Raw genomic sequence first — 16664 nt, forward strand, 5'->3', positions numbered from 1 at the left:
TCATTTCCACATCCTGATTTCCTGAAATTATGTCATTCCCCTCTATGGTGCTAATAACATCATTAACTAATAGAGCCACCCCTCCACCTTTCCCTCACTTCGTGTCCTTCCTAAATGTCCTATATCCTTTAATATTCAGGTCCTAATCCGTGTCATCCTGCGGCCATGTATCTGTAATGCCTATCAAATTGTACCTACTTACGTCTATGTGCATTCTCAGTTCATCTGTTTTGTTTCAAGTGCTTCATGTATTCAGATACAGAGCCTTTAGTTTTATCCTTTTATTCTTTTTATAACATCTAGTCTCATCTGTTGATTTACTGTTAGATTTGTGCTCTCTATCCCTTCCTGTCACAGTCTGGTTTTCATTTCCTGTAATAATACCTTTCTTTTTTGCCTTGTCTTTACTCTTTGATTCACCACATCTTCCCAAATTTGATTCTTTGTCCCCACTATTTAGTTTATAAGCCTCTCTACTTCCCTAGTTATACGGCTCATAAGAGTGTCCCAGCACGGTTCAGATATAGACCGTCCGAATGGTACAGATCCTACTTTCCCCAGCACTGGTGCCAATGACCCATGAACCAGAAACCATCTCTCCTGAACCAGTCTTTGAGCCATGCATTCACCTCTCTAATCTTATTTGTCCTATGCCAATTTGCACTTGGCTCAGCTAATAATTCAAAGTTAATTGGGTGAAGCTTTCAGCTGCCCAATATAAACTGGCAAGCAGCACACATAGAATTAAATTATGAAGTGGGATTTTTCCTTCGTCGGGTGGGCCCAGGAATGGCTGAAAAATGGTCTGCCGGCTGTGATCGAGCTCCAGCTAATGGCCAGCCAGCGTGATACACATGCAGGGAGCTTCAGCACTGGCGGGGTAGGACTGGGAGGAGCGCGAGTGCTAAAGTCTGCACATGTGCGGAACAGCGTGCATTGACAGCTCCCCGAAGGTACACAGCTGCCTCAGGGAGCTGAAAAATTTTAAAATGAGAAATAAAGATTTTAAAAACAAGGGAAACATGTCACATGAACAGGGACATAATAAAAATGATGTTTTAATGAGGTTTCCTCAAAAATGCAAAGGCCTCCTGGCCTATCTGCCCACCTGCCAACTGTAAAGTTGGACAGGCAGCGAAAAATAGGATTAAATTTATTGATTAATAGCCTTAATGGGCCTCTTCATCGTCGCGGGTGCATGTGAGAGTCGGCAGCATGCCCGCCGACCGAAATATCGCACGAATGCACAGTGATGTCAGGATGCTTGCCTGTTGTCATCGTGCACTATTTTACTCCCAATGAGGTTGGGCGTGCGCCCGACTGTGGGACGTAAAATTCTGCCCGTGAGAAAACATGAGGAATTCATTGTGGTATATACTTTAAGCAATTTGCATTAATATGAGGGCTATAACAACAATCACACGCATAAATAACTCAGACTTAACTATTCCAATGCTCTCTGGATAGCCAGTCTCCTATCCTTCATCCTCCTTTGTCTTCCATTCATCTAATACGTTGCTGTCCATATCCTACCCTACATCATCCGACATCTCTGTCCTCACAAACCAATATTAGCTTCCCATCACCCAATTCCTCAAAATCCTCATCCTTGTGTTTAAATCCAGCATGGACCGGTTGGTCCAAATGCCCTGTTTCTGTGTTGGATATCCTATGTATATCCTATGTAAAACACTTCATGGGCCCACCTCACTATATCTCTGTAAAGTCCACCAGCCCTGTAGCCCTTGTTCAAGTCTCTCTGTTCCTCTTGACTCTGGGGTCTTGTATACCTCCTCTTCCCTTCACTCCACCACTAGCTTTGCTACCTTTAGCTGCTTAGGTCCTGTACTCTGAAATTTCTTCCCTAAACTGATCTGCCTCCTTCCTCCATCTCCTCCACTAGAGGTTCTCCTTGAAACCTACGTCTTTGACCAAATATTTGGTTATCCCTCTTAATATCTCCTCCTTTGGCTTGACATCCATTTTTTTTTCTGATTACACTTCTTTGAAGTGCAGTGGGATGTTTGTCTTATGTTAAGGCGCTCTATAAATGCACACTATTGTTAATGATTCAAATTTGACCTTGTCTCAACAAATGTTTTATCAGCTCACCGTCTAGGAGGTTGAAGAAGTTCACTGCAATATGCATTTCAAGTGAGAAGCGGATACTAATGTTACACCTTGGGTTGTGCTATTGTACGGTTTGATATTGGACACACCCTTGAGCATAAAATGCTCAGAATACTTATGGAAGTGATCAGAACTGGAATGCCTGAGAAAATGTTCAAGACAAAACCTTTAAATTGTAAAATACCCTTGGCAAAAGAGGAGTAATTTTAAATGTCTATGGGCAGAATCGTCCCAGATTTGCACAAAGTGCACTCGTGAGTGGGAAAAAGGACGTTTTATCTGCTGGCCACAATGGTGGTTTTTTGCGTTATATCGTCCCATTCCTGGCGGATCCCGCCTCATTAATTGTGCATTCACGGGGAACACGCCAGATTGCTGGTGGGCAGGCTCAGATTTACCCACCAAGCCATGGCCTCAGCGCTTCCTCACTCCGGGCGCCATGTTTAAATTGCACCAGAGCGCATACCTATTTCATGTCTTCAGACCAGGACTGCTCCAAGTGACAGCACTTACCCACACCCTCCACCACACCTCTGTGGGGGGACCTAGATCCAGAGCAGGCTCGGGTTCACAATCTGATGGTCACTGCACGGACACATGTCCGCAGCAGGTGGGAGCAGGGTCAGCTGAGCTCCCCAGCACTTGAAGGACAGCTGGGGAAGAGGCATTTGTGAGGACCAAGTAGATGACAAGCTTCTGGAGTCAGCCTTCCAACTCATCGTGGATAGTCAGCAGAAGGTGGGGGAGCATCACGCTGAGCTGTTGGAAGCCCTCAACAGAATGGCAAGCGAGTCGGAGGAGTGCGTCCGCCTGTTCTCTTATGAAGTTATACCCACATGTGCATGCATGGAGGTCTCCATGGGGAGGATGACGGATGCCATGGAGACCCTGGTCCAACAGAATTTGGAGATGTGCGCACACCTGCACTCTATCGCGGTCACCATGGGTGAGTTCCTGCAGTGGCAACGCAAGCGGGAATCGGGGCACCACAACATTCCTCAAGGCACTCTTTACCCTCAAGGAGTCAGGCTGGGGCTCTTGTGCAGCCAACGGGAGGAGTGGCAGCTGGACACCCCTGGGTCATCCACTCTGGAATCTCGGAGGCTGTCCTGTCCTTCTCAATCCCCTTTGCCTGTGACCCCCCAACTCCATCCTCTATCACTGCAGAGGAAGCAGCTGGCCAACAGGAGGACAGCCAAAGCAAGCTGGAGCCCCCGAGGCCTCAGATGTCCAGAGCGCACAATCCAAAATCATCAGAGGCAAAAGGGCCAACCATTGCACAGGCTGTCTCCAACTGTCCTGTGGATGTCAGGGCAACACCTGGAAGAAGTGGGAGGCCTAGAAAAGTTAAAAATTTCTGATCACAAGTGGTTGTACAGGTGAACACATTTTGTCACTTTATAATTTGACTCTTACTTTTTCACTTTTACTGAATAAGGTGTAATGGTGCTTTTCAGCTTCATATACAGGCCCTCCTGTATCGCCCCACCCTCCCCACCCCCACTAGCAGTTCAGCTGCACGCAGCCGTATCATGAGTGATTCTGGAGGGAGAAGTGTGTGTGTGTGGCAGGACCTTTCGGAGCCTCATGCAAGTACTCTTCCACGCACGTGGAGCCTTCCTCCATCACACTCATCTCAATGTCCTGAGTATTTTCAATGCTGTCTGCTGGGGTTCACTTTCAGTTGACCATCTGTGCTGACCTGTATCTCTGCCCACCCACTGATAACACGCCCATGCAGCACCTGTGCCTGTCCAGCATGACCCGCTCACTTTCAATTTGAGAAAAATGGTAGTCATCACGTTTCTGCTCAGCTCCCCTGCACTTTCCTCTCCCCCAGTCACCCGTGTCCTTTCCGCCGTCACTGTTGACACCCCTGACATCATCTTCCACTTCTCCACTGTCACCTACCAACCAGAACCCTTTTCTTTCCAGGATGTCGAGGTGAATGTGCATGCTCCCTACCTTCCTGAGAATCCCTCCCCCATCCACATTGGCCTCCCTGACCTCCTCCTTCTCACCCCCAGCATCCATGTCTCTCTCTGAGTCCCCACCAACCGGCCTTGTTGTCCCTTCTATTGCACCCTCACCCTCCCACCGTTCCGGATCACTCTGCTCCCTCTCATACTCACAATTCCCTTCTTCCAGGCCCACCCTTAGTTCGGTCTCCAGGAGGTAGTTGTTGACTCCACAGACCCCTCCCTTGCACATTCACTGGTCATCCCTCTCCTTATGCCATTCTCCACCCTTACCCCTCCTCCCCTTGGATACTTTCCTCCACCATTACTACTTTCCCCTTCAGAGCTCCTTCCTCCCCCCGAACACCTTCCCCCTCCAAACTGCTTCCTCCCCCCAACACCTTTGTCCGCCCCTCCCAACCACATTCCTCTCCCAGCCACACCTAGACCTTCCTCTCCCACGCGCCCACCCCCCCACCGCCCCCCCCCATATAAATTATTGGAGAAAAGGAGGATCGGAAAGGGGGTGGGGATGGAGGAGATAATTCATGATCTAAAATTGTTGAACTCAATATTCAGTCCGGAAGGCTGTAAAGTGCCTAGTCGGAAGATGAGGTGCTGTACCTGCAGTTTGTGTTGAGCTTCACTGGAACAATGCAGCAGGCCAAGGGTGCATATGTGGTCATGAGAGCAGGGTGGAGTGTTGAAATGGCAAGCAACAGGGGGGGGTCTGGGTCATGTGCTTTTGTCCCTCTTTTTTCCAATAATTTATATAGATTTTTCTTTTCCCACCTATTTCTATTATTTTTAAATGTATTTCCATCCATTGTTTTATCTCTATCTTTTAGCTTATTTCGATCCCTTCCCCCCACCCCACCCCCACTAGGGCTATCTATACCTTGCTTGTCCTGCTTTCTACCCTTAATGTCACCTATTATCACATCCCTTAGATAATATCACCACTCTCAACACCTCTTTGTCCTTTTGTCTATGACACCTTTTGGTTATCTCCATCTATCACTGGCCCTCTATCCAGCTCTACCTGTCCCACCAACCCCACCCCCAACCGCACCCCCCCCTGCACCCCCCCCTCCCCACCCCGCCACCCCCCCCCCACCCCCTTAAACCAGCTTATATTTCACCTCTTTTCTATTTTTCCTTAGTTCTGTTGAAGAGTCATACGGACTCGAAACGTTAACTGTATTCCTCTCTGAAGATGATGTCAGACCTGCTGAGTTTTTCCAGGTATTTTTGTTTTTGTTTTGGATTTCCAGCATCTGCAGTTTTTTTGCTTTTATCTTAGTTCAAAGAAGAGATCGTTTGGGCACAGTCAAGGTATATTCCCATGAAGGGAAAGGTAGGGTAAGCAAATCCAGAGCTCCCTGGATGACAAAAGAAATAGAGATTAAGATGAAGAAAAGAAAGTGTTTATGACAGTTGTCAGGTGGATAATACAATGGAGAACCAGGCTGAATATAGAAGGTTCAGTGGGGAAGCAATAAAGCAAATAAGAGAAGCAAAGAGAATAAGAGATTAGCGGTTAACATAAAAAAGAATTCCAAAGTCTTCCAAAGGTATAGCAATAGGTGGGGGGCAGGGGTGTAAAAGGAGGTGTGGGATCGATGAGGGACCAAAAAATGGAGACATGGAGTCAGAGGAAATAGCTGAAATATTAAATGATTATTTTGCATTTGTCTTTACCAAGGAAGAAGATACTGCCCAGATTGTGCTGAAATTGGAGATAACCCAAACATGTGATAGATTTAAATTTGATAAGGAGGTGATATTGGATAGGCTGTCTGCACTTAAACATTGGTGAGGCACCAGGACCAGATGAGATGTATCCAAGGATACTGAGGGAAGTGAAAATGGAAATTGCAGAGGCACTGGCCATAATTTTCCAGTCTTCCTTAGACTCAGGTGTAGTGCTGGGTTCTGGAGAATTGCAAATGTTACGGCCTTGTTCAAAACGGGTGTAATGATAAGCCCAGAAACTATAGGCCAGTCAGTTTAACTTCAGTGGTGGTCTAGAAAGAATGATTCAGGCCAAAATTAGTAATCACTTGAGCAAATGTGGATTAATTAAGGAAAGCCAGCATGGATTTCCTAAGGATAAATTGTGTTTAACTAAATTGCTGGAAAGACGTAACAGGGAGGGTTGATGAGGGTAATGCTGTTGATGTGTTGCACATGGACTTCCAAAAGGCGTTTCATACAGTGCTGCACAACACACATGTGAGCAAAGTTATAGATCATTGAATAAAACGTACATTAGCAACATGGATGCGAAATTGGCTGAGTGACAGAAAATAGAGAGTAGTACTTAATGAATGTTTTTTTCAGACTGGGGGAATGTTTGTAGTGAGTACCCCAGGGGTCAGTTTTGGATCCCTTGCTCTTCCTGATATATATTCATAACTTAGACCTTAGTGTACAGGGCACAATTTCAAGCTTTGCTGATGATACAACACTTGGAAACATTGTGAATTGTGAGGAGAATAGTGCAGAACTTCAAAAGGACATAGATAAGATGGTGAAATAGGCGGACAAGTGACAGATGAAGTTTAATGCAGAGAAATGTGAATTGATTCATTTTGGTAGGAAGAACATGGAGGGACAATACAAAATAAAATAATGCGGGTGCAGGAGCAGAGTGACCTGGATATATATGTGCTTAAGTCATTGAAGGTGGCAGAACAAATTGAGAGAACAATTAATAGAGTATACAGTATCCTGGGTTTTATTAATAGGGGCATAGAATACGAGAGAAAGGAGGCTATGTTAAACTTGTATAAAACACTGGTAAGGCTTCAATAAGAGTATGTGTCCAGTTCTGGGCAACACACTTTAGGAAAGATATGAAAGCGTTAGAGAGAGTGCAGAAAAAGATTCATGAGAATGGTTTCCGGGATGAGGAACTTCAGTTAGATAGACTGGAGAAGTTGGGACTGTTTTCTTTGGGAAGAGAAGGTTGAGAGGAGATTTGATAGAGTTATTTAAAATCATGAGGGGTCTGGAAAGAGTAGATAGGGAAAAACTGTTTCTACTGGTGGAAGGATCAAGAAGGAGGTCACAGATTTAAGATAATTAGCAAAAGAAGCAATGGAGACATGAAAAGAAACTTTTTCACACAGCAAGTGGTTGCGATCTAGTATGCACTGCCTGATATTGTGGTGGAGGCAGGTTCAATCGAGGCACTCGAGGGAATTTGATATTAACTGAAAACGAAGAATGTACAGGGCTACATGGAGAAGGCTGGGAAATGGCACAATGTGAATTGCTCATTTGGAAAGCCGGTGCAGACACAATGGACTGAATGGCCTCCTTTTGTACTGTAACAATCCTGTGATTGTGTGATTCTGCTTATGTTTCTCCTTCAGTTTTTAATAAATTCGTCACCCTGTCAGTCTCTGCCTTACAAAAAATAAATTGTTGCGTAACTGAAATTACTATTTAGCTCAAAAAACGTTCACAATTTGTTGGTTACATAAATAGAAGAAAAATGCTGACTTTTTCAACTGATATAATACTATCAAAATACATTAAAAACAGTAAATCAATATTTTCAATACAATTCCTTTCCTTGTCTTATTCTTTTTTACTAAATTTAGTTAGCATATCCTAAAAGACTAGTTTGAAACAGAAATCTGTACTTGCCTTCAATTCTTGAGATACATTTTCATATCTGTAAAGCACCTTATAAGGAGGAGGGAAGGGTCCAGAGAGATTCAGCCTTGTAATCAGTTGATTAAGGTGTTCAAGGTCATTCAGCAGAAGTCCCGTGCATTCATCATCACAAGCTGATGTAAGATTTATTCAACATCAATATAAAACTAGTTAGACTACAAGCAAATGGTATAAAAGTTAAATGCAATCTGTCTTTTCCACATTAGTATGTTTATATGTTTACACAACAAACTTTTATGTTCAAGGAACAATAAATGATTGCAATAAAGTCTTACGATTAATATAGATCCCATCTTTGAAAATATTTTAAAGCACTAGGCTAGATATTACAGTTGGTCATTGTAGCAACTGAAGGCAATGTATTGATAGGATATTTTTACATTTTCAAACTGCTATATTAATTCACATTTTAACTCATTTAGTTATTTGATTCATTTTATACTGGTCAATGGAGTGTGTGACAACAGTGCACATGGCAATGAAATACAAGCATCTTAAATATTCATAAATGAACTTTGCTGACCAAATGTCCTATCCTTTTTACATTGTATGCAGCATAACAACATAATGCTTTATTACCATAACTTAAAAGACCATTTTCTATTCTTTATCCATTGAAATATGACCATTATCAGTACTGCAGATGTGTGTGGATAAAGTAATCTGAAAATATTTTCATTAAAAAGGCATGGAACAACTAAAGGTAATGACACAGATGTTTTAGCCGACCTTACCAGCATTAAAGTTAAATTCATTCCTGCTTTTCTTTACTAATCTTCCTGATTTGCCCCCATTCACATTTACCGTTTAGCTTGAGATCATAGCCTTTTCTCTTTGATTTACCTCTCAAAATGTATAAGCGCACATACTTTCTGCATTAAACTGCATCTGCCACTTATCTTCCCATTCTCCTGTTCTGCCTTGTCCTTTAAAATCTCATGGATTGCTCCTGGCAATGTATTTGTTACTCCTCCCAGTGGGTCTCATTCCTTGTTTTATCCCCTGTCTCTTTCTTCCCTTCTTGATTACCAGTTCCTCTGATTTCTTTCCTCACAACTTGTAGTGTGACTACCATTCAATGCTACTGTCTGGGAACCTTTCTTCTTTCTGAATATATATAACATTCCGATGATTACAAACTTCCTAAAAAAATTTTTTAATGTAAACTGAAAACCAAATGTCTCTGATCTAACCAACCAAGGAATAATTGCTGTTATAGTGAGAACGTTAGCACTTTCCAAAGCTGGCAACTGACACTTGTTAGTGTGAAAAAATGAAACTTAAACCTATGTTAAAACACAACACGTATCTCAAAACAAATCAAAAGCCACAATTTCAGACATTGCCCAAATCAAAGGCAACAATTCATGCATATATTTCTACTTTGTGTAACCTTTCTCCTGGCTTACTCCATTTTATCAAAATAATTGAATTTCTGTTAAGCAATATACTGGGAAATGTTAGGAAGTAAATTCAAGATCTCACAATTCTAGTGGAGAGCAATGCTCAAATATACTGCAATTCATAAAATCATCCTTCTGCCTATTTAGCTGGACCTCCAACCCTCGCTACCTTTGAAAATGGCTTCCTGCCGGGGTGCAAGATCAGTAAATTTAATTTTACAGCCACAAGGTCAAATGTATTTAAGAAATTTTATTTTGTCACTTAGCTTGTAAACATAAAGTGCTCATGCCATCAGCAATTTCCCTACAAAGATAGGAAGTAGCTCAGCTTATTAGGAATAAGCCACGTAGAGCAAAGGCCAGACCATTATTTCAAACATTGACAAGTTTCTCTTATGCCTTATCATGTAGAAATCATTAGCGGGACTGAGAATTAATTATTCAACTGCTGCATGATTAAAAACTTGTCAAAATATATAATTAGATCAACATACTGGAAATCAGTATGCCTTCATAATAATAAAACTTAGAACTCCTTGAGATGGTAGATTCTTGGAATAATCATGGATTTCAGTGTGAAATCTGTCATTAATTACGGAAATAAAGGACATATTCACAGAAAGAGGTACAGAACAGTTATAATGAAATGACAATAGGCAAAACTTATTCATCACAATGTTGGTGGATAAACACTTAGGAGAGAATTTTTCCATGTCGGGGCATTGGACGGGAACGGGCAGCCACGCAGCCAATCACCACCTGCGATTGGCTGCGCGCCGCCATTTTACATGGGTGGGCCAATTAAGGCCCGTCCAGTGTGACATGCACCCGGAGGTGCTGAGCGCTCCCTGTGCAGGTGGGGGGAGGAGGCTGAGTCGGGGCCTGTGCTCTTTCAAACATTTTTGAAAATTTTAATAAAGAAAAAAAATTCTTAAGACATGTCCCCTCATGTGACAGTGTCATGTGAGCTGGGACATACCAATGAATTTTATTAAAAATTTTAATAAAACTTTAAAAACCTTCATGAAACCTCATCCCGCCCGTGGATGAGGTTTCATGTTAAATGCGGAGGCCGCCTGGGCTCTTTGCCTGCCCGCCAACCTTAAGGTTGGACGGGCAGTTGAATTAATTAGTTTAATTGCTGTTTAGATGCCCTTAATAGCCCTTTGACAGTTCGGCGAGCACCCAGCCGACTCCAGTGTGTGCCCGCTGAACTCAAGATCCGAATGACACACGGTGACATCGGGATGCATGCCCAATGTCACCACACATCACTCTACATGTCGGTGAGCGGGCCCGGGCCCTGCTGTGGCTTGCCAACCCGAAGATTCTGGCCTTAGTATGTTCCCCTTTCTGTTATTTTATAAGAGACATTAATCACAGGCTATAAGTCTGTTCTTTTTAAGGGAATGTATTATTAATAAGGCTTTTCAAAAATTCAAAGGGAGGGCAACCACAGGTTAATACCTCTATTAAACTAATGGATGGAGTAATGCTTAGCAATGTATTGCTGAAAAATGAGACATGCTGTTGAAACCTTTTGTATTGCAATCATCAGGGTTGATGCAAGAATGCTAAATTTCAAAGGGAAAGACAATTTACACTGCACAAGAAAAGGATTGCTGATTGCTTGGCAAGTCACCTATGATTGGTTGAGATGTTGCCATGGCGAATGTACTAGGGAGGATTGCCCTTCATGCTTTTGTTTACTCAAAAAAGGTGCAAAGTCTGGACATAGTCCTTTTGGCTGCAGAGGACAGGTCCCTGCATATGAATATATCTAGCTTCCAGCAAGCATAAGTGAAATACCTTATGAGCCCAACTGTCAGGAATGAGAGATAGTTTAAGTTACATGCCTATTTGTGTGCGTTAGAAATAAGATATATCTTTAAGTTAAAGCTTAATTTGTATTTCTGTATTTATGTGCTAAGAAAGGGGGAACTTAAGTTTTAGTTTCACTTTAAAAGATGCCTGCATGTTAATGAGGTTTTGTGACTCTTGCAGGGAAGTCAAAACAACAGGGGTGCAGAGGGAGGGACCCAAAGGGCAAGAGAGGAGAATTTTCTCCCCAATGGGGGGCGGGGGCGGGGTTGGGTGAGAGCAGGCACGCAGCCAATTGCTACTCGCAATCGACTGGGCACCGCCATTTTATATGGGTGGGCCAATTATGGCCTGCCCAGCGTGATGCGCACCCAGAAGCACTGAGCGTTCCCTGTGTGGGCAGGGGGAGGGTTGCCTGAATCAGGGAGTGTACTCTTTTGCGCAAGCGCACTATAGAGTGCAGAAATCTCCCTGAGGCACAGAGCCGCCTCAGGGAAATTTGTTGAAGTTCTGAAAATTTTAATAAAGAAAAATAAATTTAAGACATGTCCCCTCATGTGAAAGTGTCACATGAGCTGTGACATGTCTATAAATGTTATTAAAACTTTTTATAAAACTTTAAATACCTTCATGAAACCCCAACCCGCCCATGGATAAGGTTTCATGATTAATGCAAAGGCCGCCTGGGCTCTTCGCCTGCCCACCAACCTTAAGGTTGGACAGGCAGCTCCATTAAGTGTTTTAATTGATATTTAAATGGCCTTAACAGGTCTTTGACAGTCTGGCAGTCGTGCAGCTGACTTGGGTGCGCGCCCACCAAACTGAAAATCTGAATGACGCGCGGTGACATCGAGATGCACACCCGACATCGAGATGCACACCCGACATCACCGCGCATCATTTTACGCATCGGTAAGTGGGCCCTGCCCCCACTCACTGAACCGAAAATTCTGGCCAGAGAAACCCAAAGCAGTTTGAGTTCAGTTGGTGATTATGCCCTAAGGTGGAGGAAACAGTTTAAGTCTCTCTCTAGCTGGACATACTAGCAGATTGCTGAGGAAAATAAGTCTAAGAATCTTGGATGTGTTGCTTTAAAGTTAAAGTAACAGGGAATGTCAAGTGAGTTCTGGATCTCAAAGCAGATACCAAGTTCTCAGCAGTCCACTGGGAGACGGAGCTGCAGGGAGCAGGTCCTACAGGAAAAAGGGAAAGGTCCCAAGAAGCCCTTTAAGTTAAGTCAAAGGACAAGGACAGGAATCTGGATCAAGATCCTATTCAGTTGAAGTGAAAGCAAGGAGCAGAGAGGAACACTCCAAGTTTAAAGAGAGAAAGCTGCAGGAAGCAGACTTAAGGCAAAATAGGCTTATGAGAAGCCAGAAGATTCAAGGAGACAGCCAAAGGCTGGTGACTCCTTATTATGGGCATGTGAAGCAGTGGTGTTCTGTTGGCACAGCTGAGTATTTGAGACAGCGTGCATGGAAAGCAAAGCTTGAATGCATGTAGCGATCCAGGGGGAGGAACATCATAAGGAGAGTTTGAAACCCTGGAGGTGGACCCTTGTGGAAGACGTCTGATAGAAAGTGTCATTTGGGAGAATATTCCAAAGCGGGTTTTTCGAGAGTAAAGATTTGAAACAGTGGAGGTTCGTGTGAAAAGTGGAGTTCACTGAGACTGGTTGGTCACGGGGTGACAAGCATCTGTGGGGAGTTGATGAGAGATCCATAGCATCTGTTTGGGGTGGCATCTGTCACTTGGTTTCAGAGTGTGGTGTGCCTGACCACAGGTCACCTATTGGTTTGCATGGACTATATTTTTGGGTGAAGGAGTAATTTAATATAGTTCATCTTTTCTTGTTTAATAAATGTTTTATTATTTTATTAAAAGTTCATCAGCTGATTCCAGCAACTCTGTTCAGTAGCCACTCTCCACATTTCAAAACAAAAATAAAAGTTAGGATCTATCAAGCCAGGTTCCACCCTGGGATCGGGCTTGTCCAGTAGTAACGCCAGCTGGGACCATAACACAACTGATAATCTTAAATTGGTTCTTAGTGTGAGTCCTAATGCACTCAGGATTGTCAGTAACTGCTGCCCAATCATGGAATCACATACAATGTTAGACATTGTGTTCTGAGTTTTGCAAGCACAGATTGGTTGGGTACGGTCAGTACTCTGCCTATTGAGAACAGCCAAAGGGTTGTGCCATCTGATATGCTCCACTAATTATTAGGACACACGGTCTGGGTACCTGGCATCGCACCAGCACTGAAATTCATATACCACATTACTCATTTGTGTTGTAGGCAACCTTACTGAATAATCAAAAGCATGGGGGCAATAGCTCCCTGGCGCATTCACCATGACAACATCTGAACCACTCACAGCCGACATGCCAATCAATCAGCACCCATTTTCTCATGCAGTACAATTTGTTGATCCCTTTGTAATTTGGCATTCTTGCATGTGTCCTGATAAGTGCCAAGTGAAAAGCTTTGACAGCATTTATCAAATATGATAGTAAATAGTAATTTTCAATTTCATGGTTTCAAAACTCATCATGGCCACTAAGCTTTATGGCTGGTTTCATTTTCAGCCTTTGTAGTATTATCTGTGCCGGCCTCAACCTTTCACCTAGATTTCTCAAAGGGAAAAGAAAATTGCTGTAATTTTAAAAAGTCTACCTCCCAATTGACAAACTCAACTTCATAACTTTCTGGAAGATGAAGTCTAAAGTAAAGTCCAAATTCAATAATTTAAACAGCTTCAGTATCAAATTATACAAGACTGAGATTAGTGATTTGTGTAGAATTTTGAAAATACAGCTATCTTTATTTCTTATACTGAATGAAAGTCAAATGAAGAGCTTCTAAGAGCTGCCACTATTCCTTTGTACTGAAGGTTTATGAATCTGCTACCATTTCTAGTTCTGGAAGAACTTTTTGACAATGTTGATACTTCATCCTTTAGCCTGATGGGCCTGGATTTTTCCCGTGTCAGGTAGGCTTGGCGGGTGCAGGCGGGGGTGGTCGCGGAACCGACCACCGCCGGCGATCAGCTCCACACCAACATTTTACACGGGTGGGCCAGTTAAGGCCCACCCAGCGCAAAATGCGAGTGATAGCACTCAGTGCTACCTGTGCGGGCATGGGAGGAGGGAGTGTCAGGGCCAGTGCTCTTTCGCACATGCACGCAAAAGAGCGCAACAGTCTGCCTGAGGCATGGAGCTACCACAGGGAGATTGAAGCACTTTTGAAAATAATAAATAAAATCAATAAAAATTGAATGCAGCATGTCCCATTTCATGTGACTGTGTCACATGAGATGGAACATGTTTTTATTTTTCATGAAAATTTTTTATTTAATTCATAAAAGCTTTCGGAAACCTCATCCTGCTCATGGATGAGATTTCCTAAAAAATATAAAGGCCACTTGGCCTTTTCACCTGCCCACCAACCATAACTTGACATTAATTAATTCGTTAATAGCCTTAATAGGCCTATCAATTATCAGCGGGGGCGCAGCCGACTCTGGCACATGCCTGCCAAATGAAACATCGTGCGTCATTTTTCACGTCGGCGTGTCAGGCCCACCAAAGCATGCCAAATGAAAAATCCTGGCCATGAAAACCAGAACACCTTTCTGAATACACGTAGTAATCTATGAAGAAACAAGATGAGGATTAAAACCATTCTCAGTATAGAATGGCATTAAATTAACAAGATTATCTGGTAAACTTGAAAGATTGTTGCAGGTCTGTTTAAAGAAACAGATTTCTGAGTACAATAAGTTTCTTATTTGTAAATACATCAGCACGAAATGCAACATTCTAGTTTGGTTATCAAAGGGTGCGAACTTGTCGCACTTAAAATTACTGGATTAACCCAAAGCTTGCAAAATTGAAAATCTGGCTTGTAAATGGTTTCAACAGCATCAATATCAAACTATAAAAAACTGAGGCTGGAGGCCATTTGGTTGGGCTCTGCAAAATCAGCTATTTGCATGTATTGCAAGCCTTCCCAAATGATGAATCAATAACTGCATGGTTTATGAAGTCCAGTGATTTGAATTTGTCATGTTGGAGAAAATATACATGCAGACAAGTCAGCACACATGATTTTAATAATATTTGATGTTAGGATACGTACAAATACATTTCGTGCCTTCACGAACATGCCACTCCATGCAGCTATCACAGGTCCAGCCCTTCATTCCTGGTTTGCATTTACACTGACCAGTGGCTTTGTCACATGGTACAGGTAATGAACCAAAAGGATCACACTCACATTGTATACAAGAGCTTCCTTCAATTCTTGGATTACCATAGTAACCAGGTGCACACCTAACAATGACAAAATCAGAATTTGCAAACAGTGATATTCAAATGCATTGGTAAACATAAACCGTAGACTCAGACGTCCTGAAAGAGGTTTTTTGAGATTGGATCCTGGAACTTACTTGTTGGATATGTTTCTGGCTCAGTGCCATATTCTTGAATCAGAGGTATTTAGACATTACACATGACTACCCCATCATTTCCAGTGCTGGTACATGCCTGCTCACATACCTGCAGATCCACATGCAGTGTAAGTGCGCCTGCACTCCAGGAAAATAAGTTAAAAAAATGTTTCAGTGTTGTTGCTTTCTCAATGGGCAGATCCCATAAAACAAATGATCTTTCTGTGATTGAATGATTTCAAGAAACTAGCCTGTTAAATTTTAAATCCCCAAGGCCTTTAGAAACACTAGCTTCAAGAGATGTATTAGCATCCTTTGTGTCCAGAATTGTTATGTGTGAATAATAGAGAATAGATTGTATGATGTAATGTCCATATTTTCATGGTCCATCCAATTTCTACCTGCTCTTGCCCAAACTACGCAACCCTTTTGCCTCCCCCTAATTTCAGGGCCAGCATATATATTGATTTTGTTTTCATATAAGAAAAGATCTTAAGCATTATAATGTTTTAAGAACATATGTATAATACCTTAGAATTGTTTACTATACCATAGTTACTTAACTATCCTAATAATTAACAAATTAATCCTTGAATTATTATACTACATGCAGATGATCAAAATGACACTTTACCTGTCACAGTACTGCCCCTCATATCCCTCTTGACATGCATCACAGCGGTAAGCATTATGTCCTTCCATAATGCAAGTAGGACTAAAGCTAAAAATAATTAAATACGAAAGGTCAACTAAAGCTAAATAGATAACACATTAATCTAAAAATATTTTACTTTCATTTTCAATAATGGCAATAAATGTCAGGCCGCACTGATATTAAAATAAAACTAATTACTTGATGTAAGTTTTCCTTGCAGGGCCAGACTGAACTGTAAGGTTATTTCATTGGAGTGCAGAAAGAATCTTCCCTCTATGACTGTATATCTAAATCGCAACATGGGTCAACATTCAACTCATCCAGAAAACATGTAAACAGTTTCATCAGGCAGGTGGCATGCCTGACTCACACAATGAAAAGTCTGAAGTGACACTGCTGCCAGGGTTGTCTCAACAGTTTTGTTAAATTCTTGGTCTTCACTGAAACATTGAGTAGCTTTAACCACAGATAATGAGAAAGTTAAAATACCATAACGCAAAAATAAAAAGATATGCTCTTAAGAAATTCCCATTTGCTCAGAAACAAAAATCAGGAA

At 42.3% G+C, this 16664-nt stretch overlaps 1 protein-coding gene across 2 annotated transcripts in view; it reads right to left on the minus strand.

Moving 5' to 3' along the window:
* Positions 1-16664, minus strand: part of lama2 (laminin, alpha 2) — a 588604-nt gene that overhangs the window by 145666 nt on the left and 426274 nt on the right. For both annotated transcript variants that reach the window (XM_041187590.1, XM_041187589.1), the window contains exons 31-33: positions 16088-16174; positions 15144-15337; positions 7746-7888 (exon numbers count right to left, since the gene is read on the minus strand). In XM_041187590.1, coding sequence (XP_041043524.1) covers positions 7746-7888; positions 15144-15337; positions 16088-16174 — 424 coding nt within the window. The remainder of the gene's footprint in view (positions 1-7745; positions 7889-15143; positions 15338-16087; positions 16175-16664) is intronic.

Source organism: Carcharodon carcharias, chromosome 5 (assembly GCF_017639515.1).
Source record: "Carcharodon carcharias isolate sCarCar2 chromosome 5, sCarCar2.pri, whole genome shotgun sequence".
Lineage (NCBI taxonomy): Eukaryota > Metazoa > Chordata > Chondrichthyes > Lamniformes > Lamnidae > Carcharodon > Carcharodon carcharias.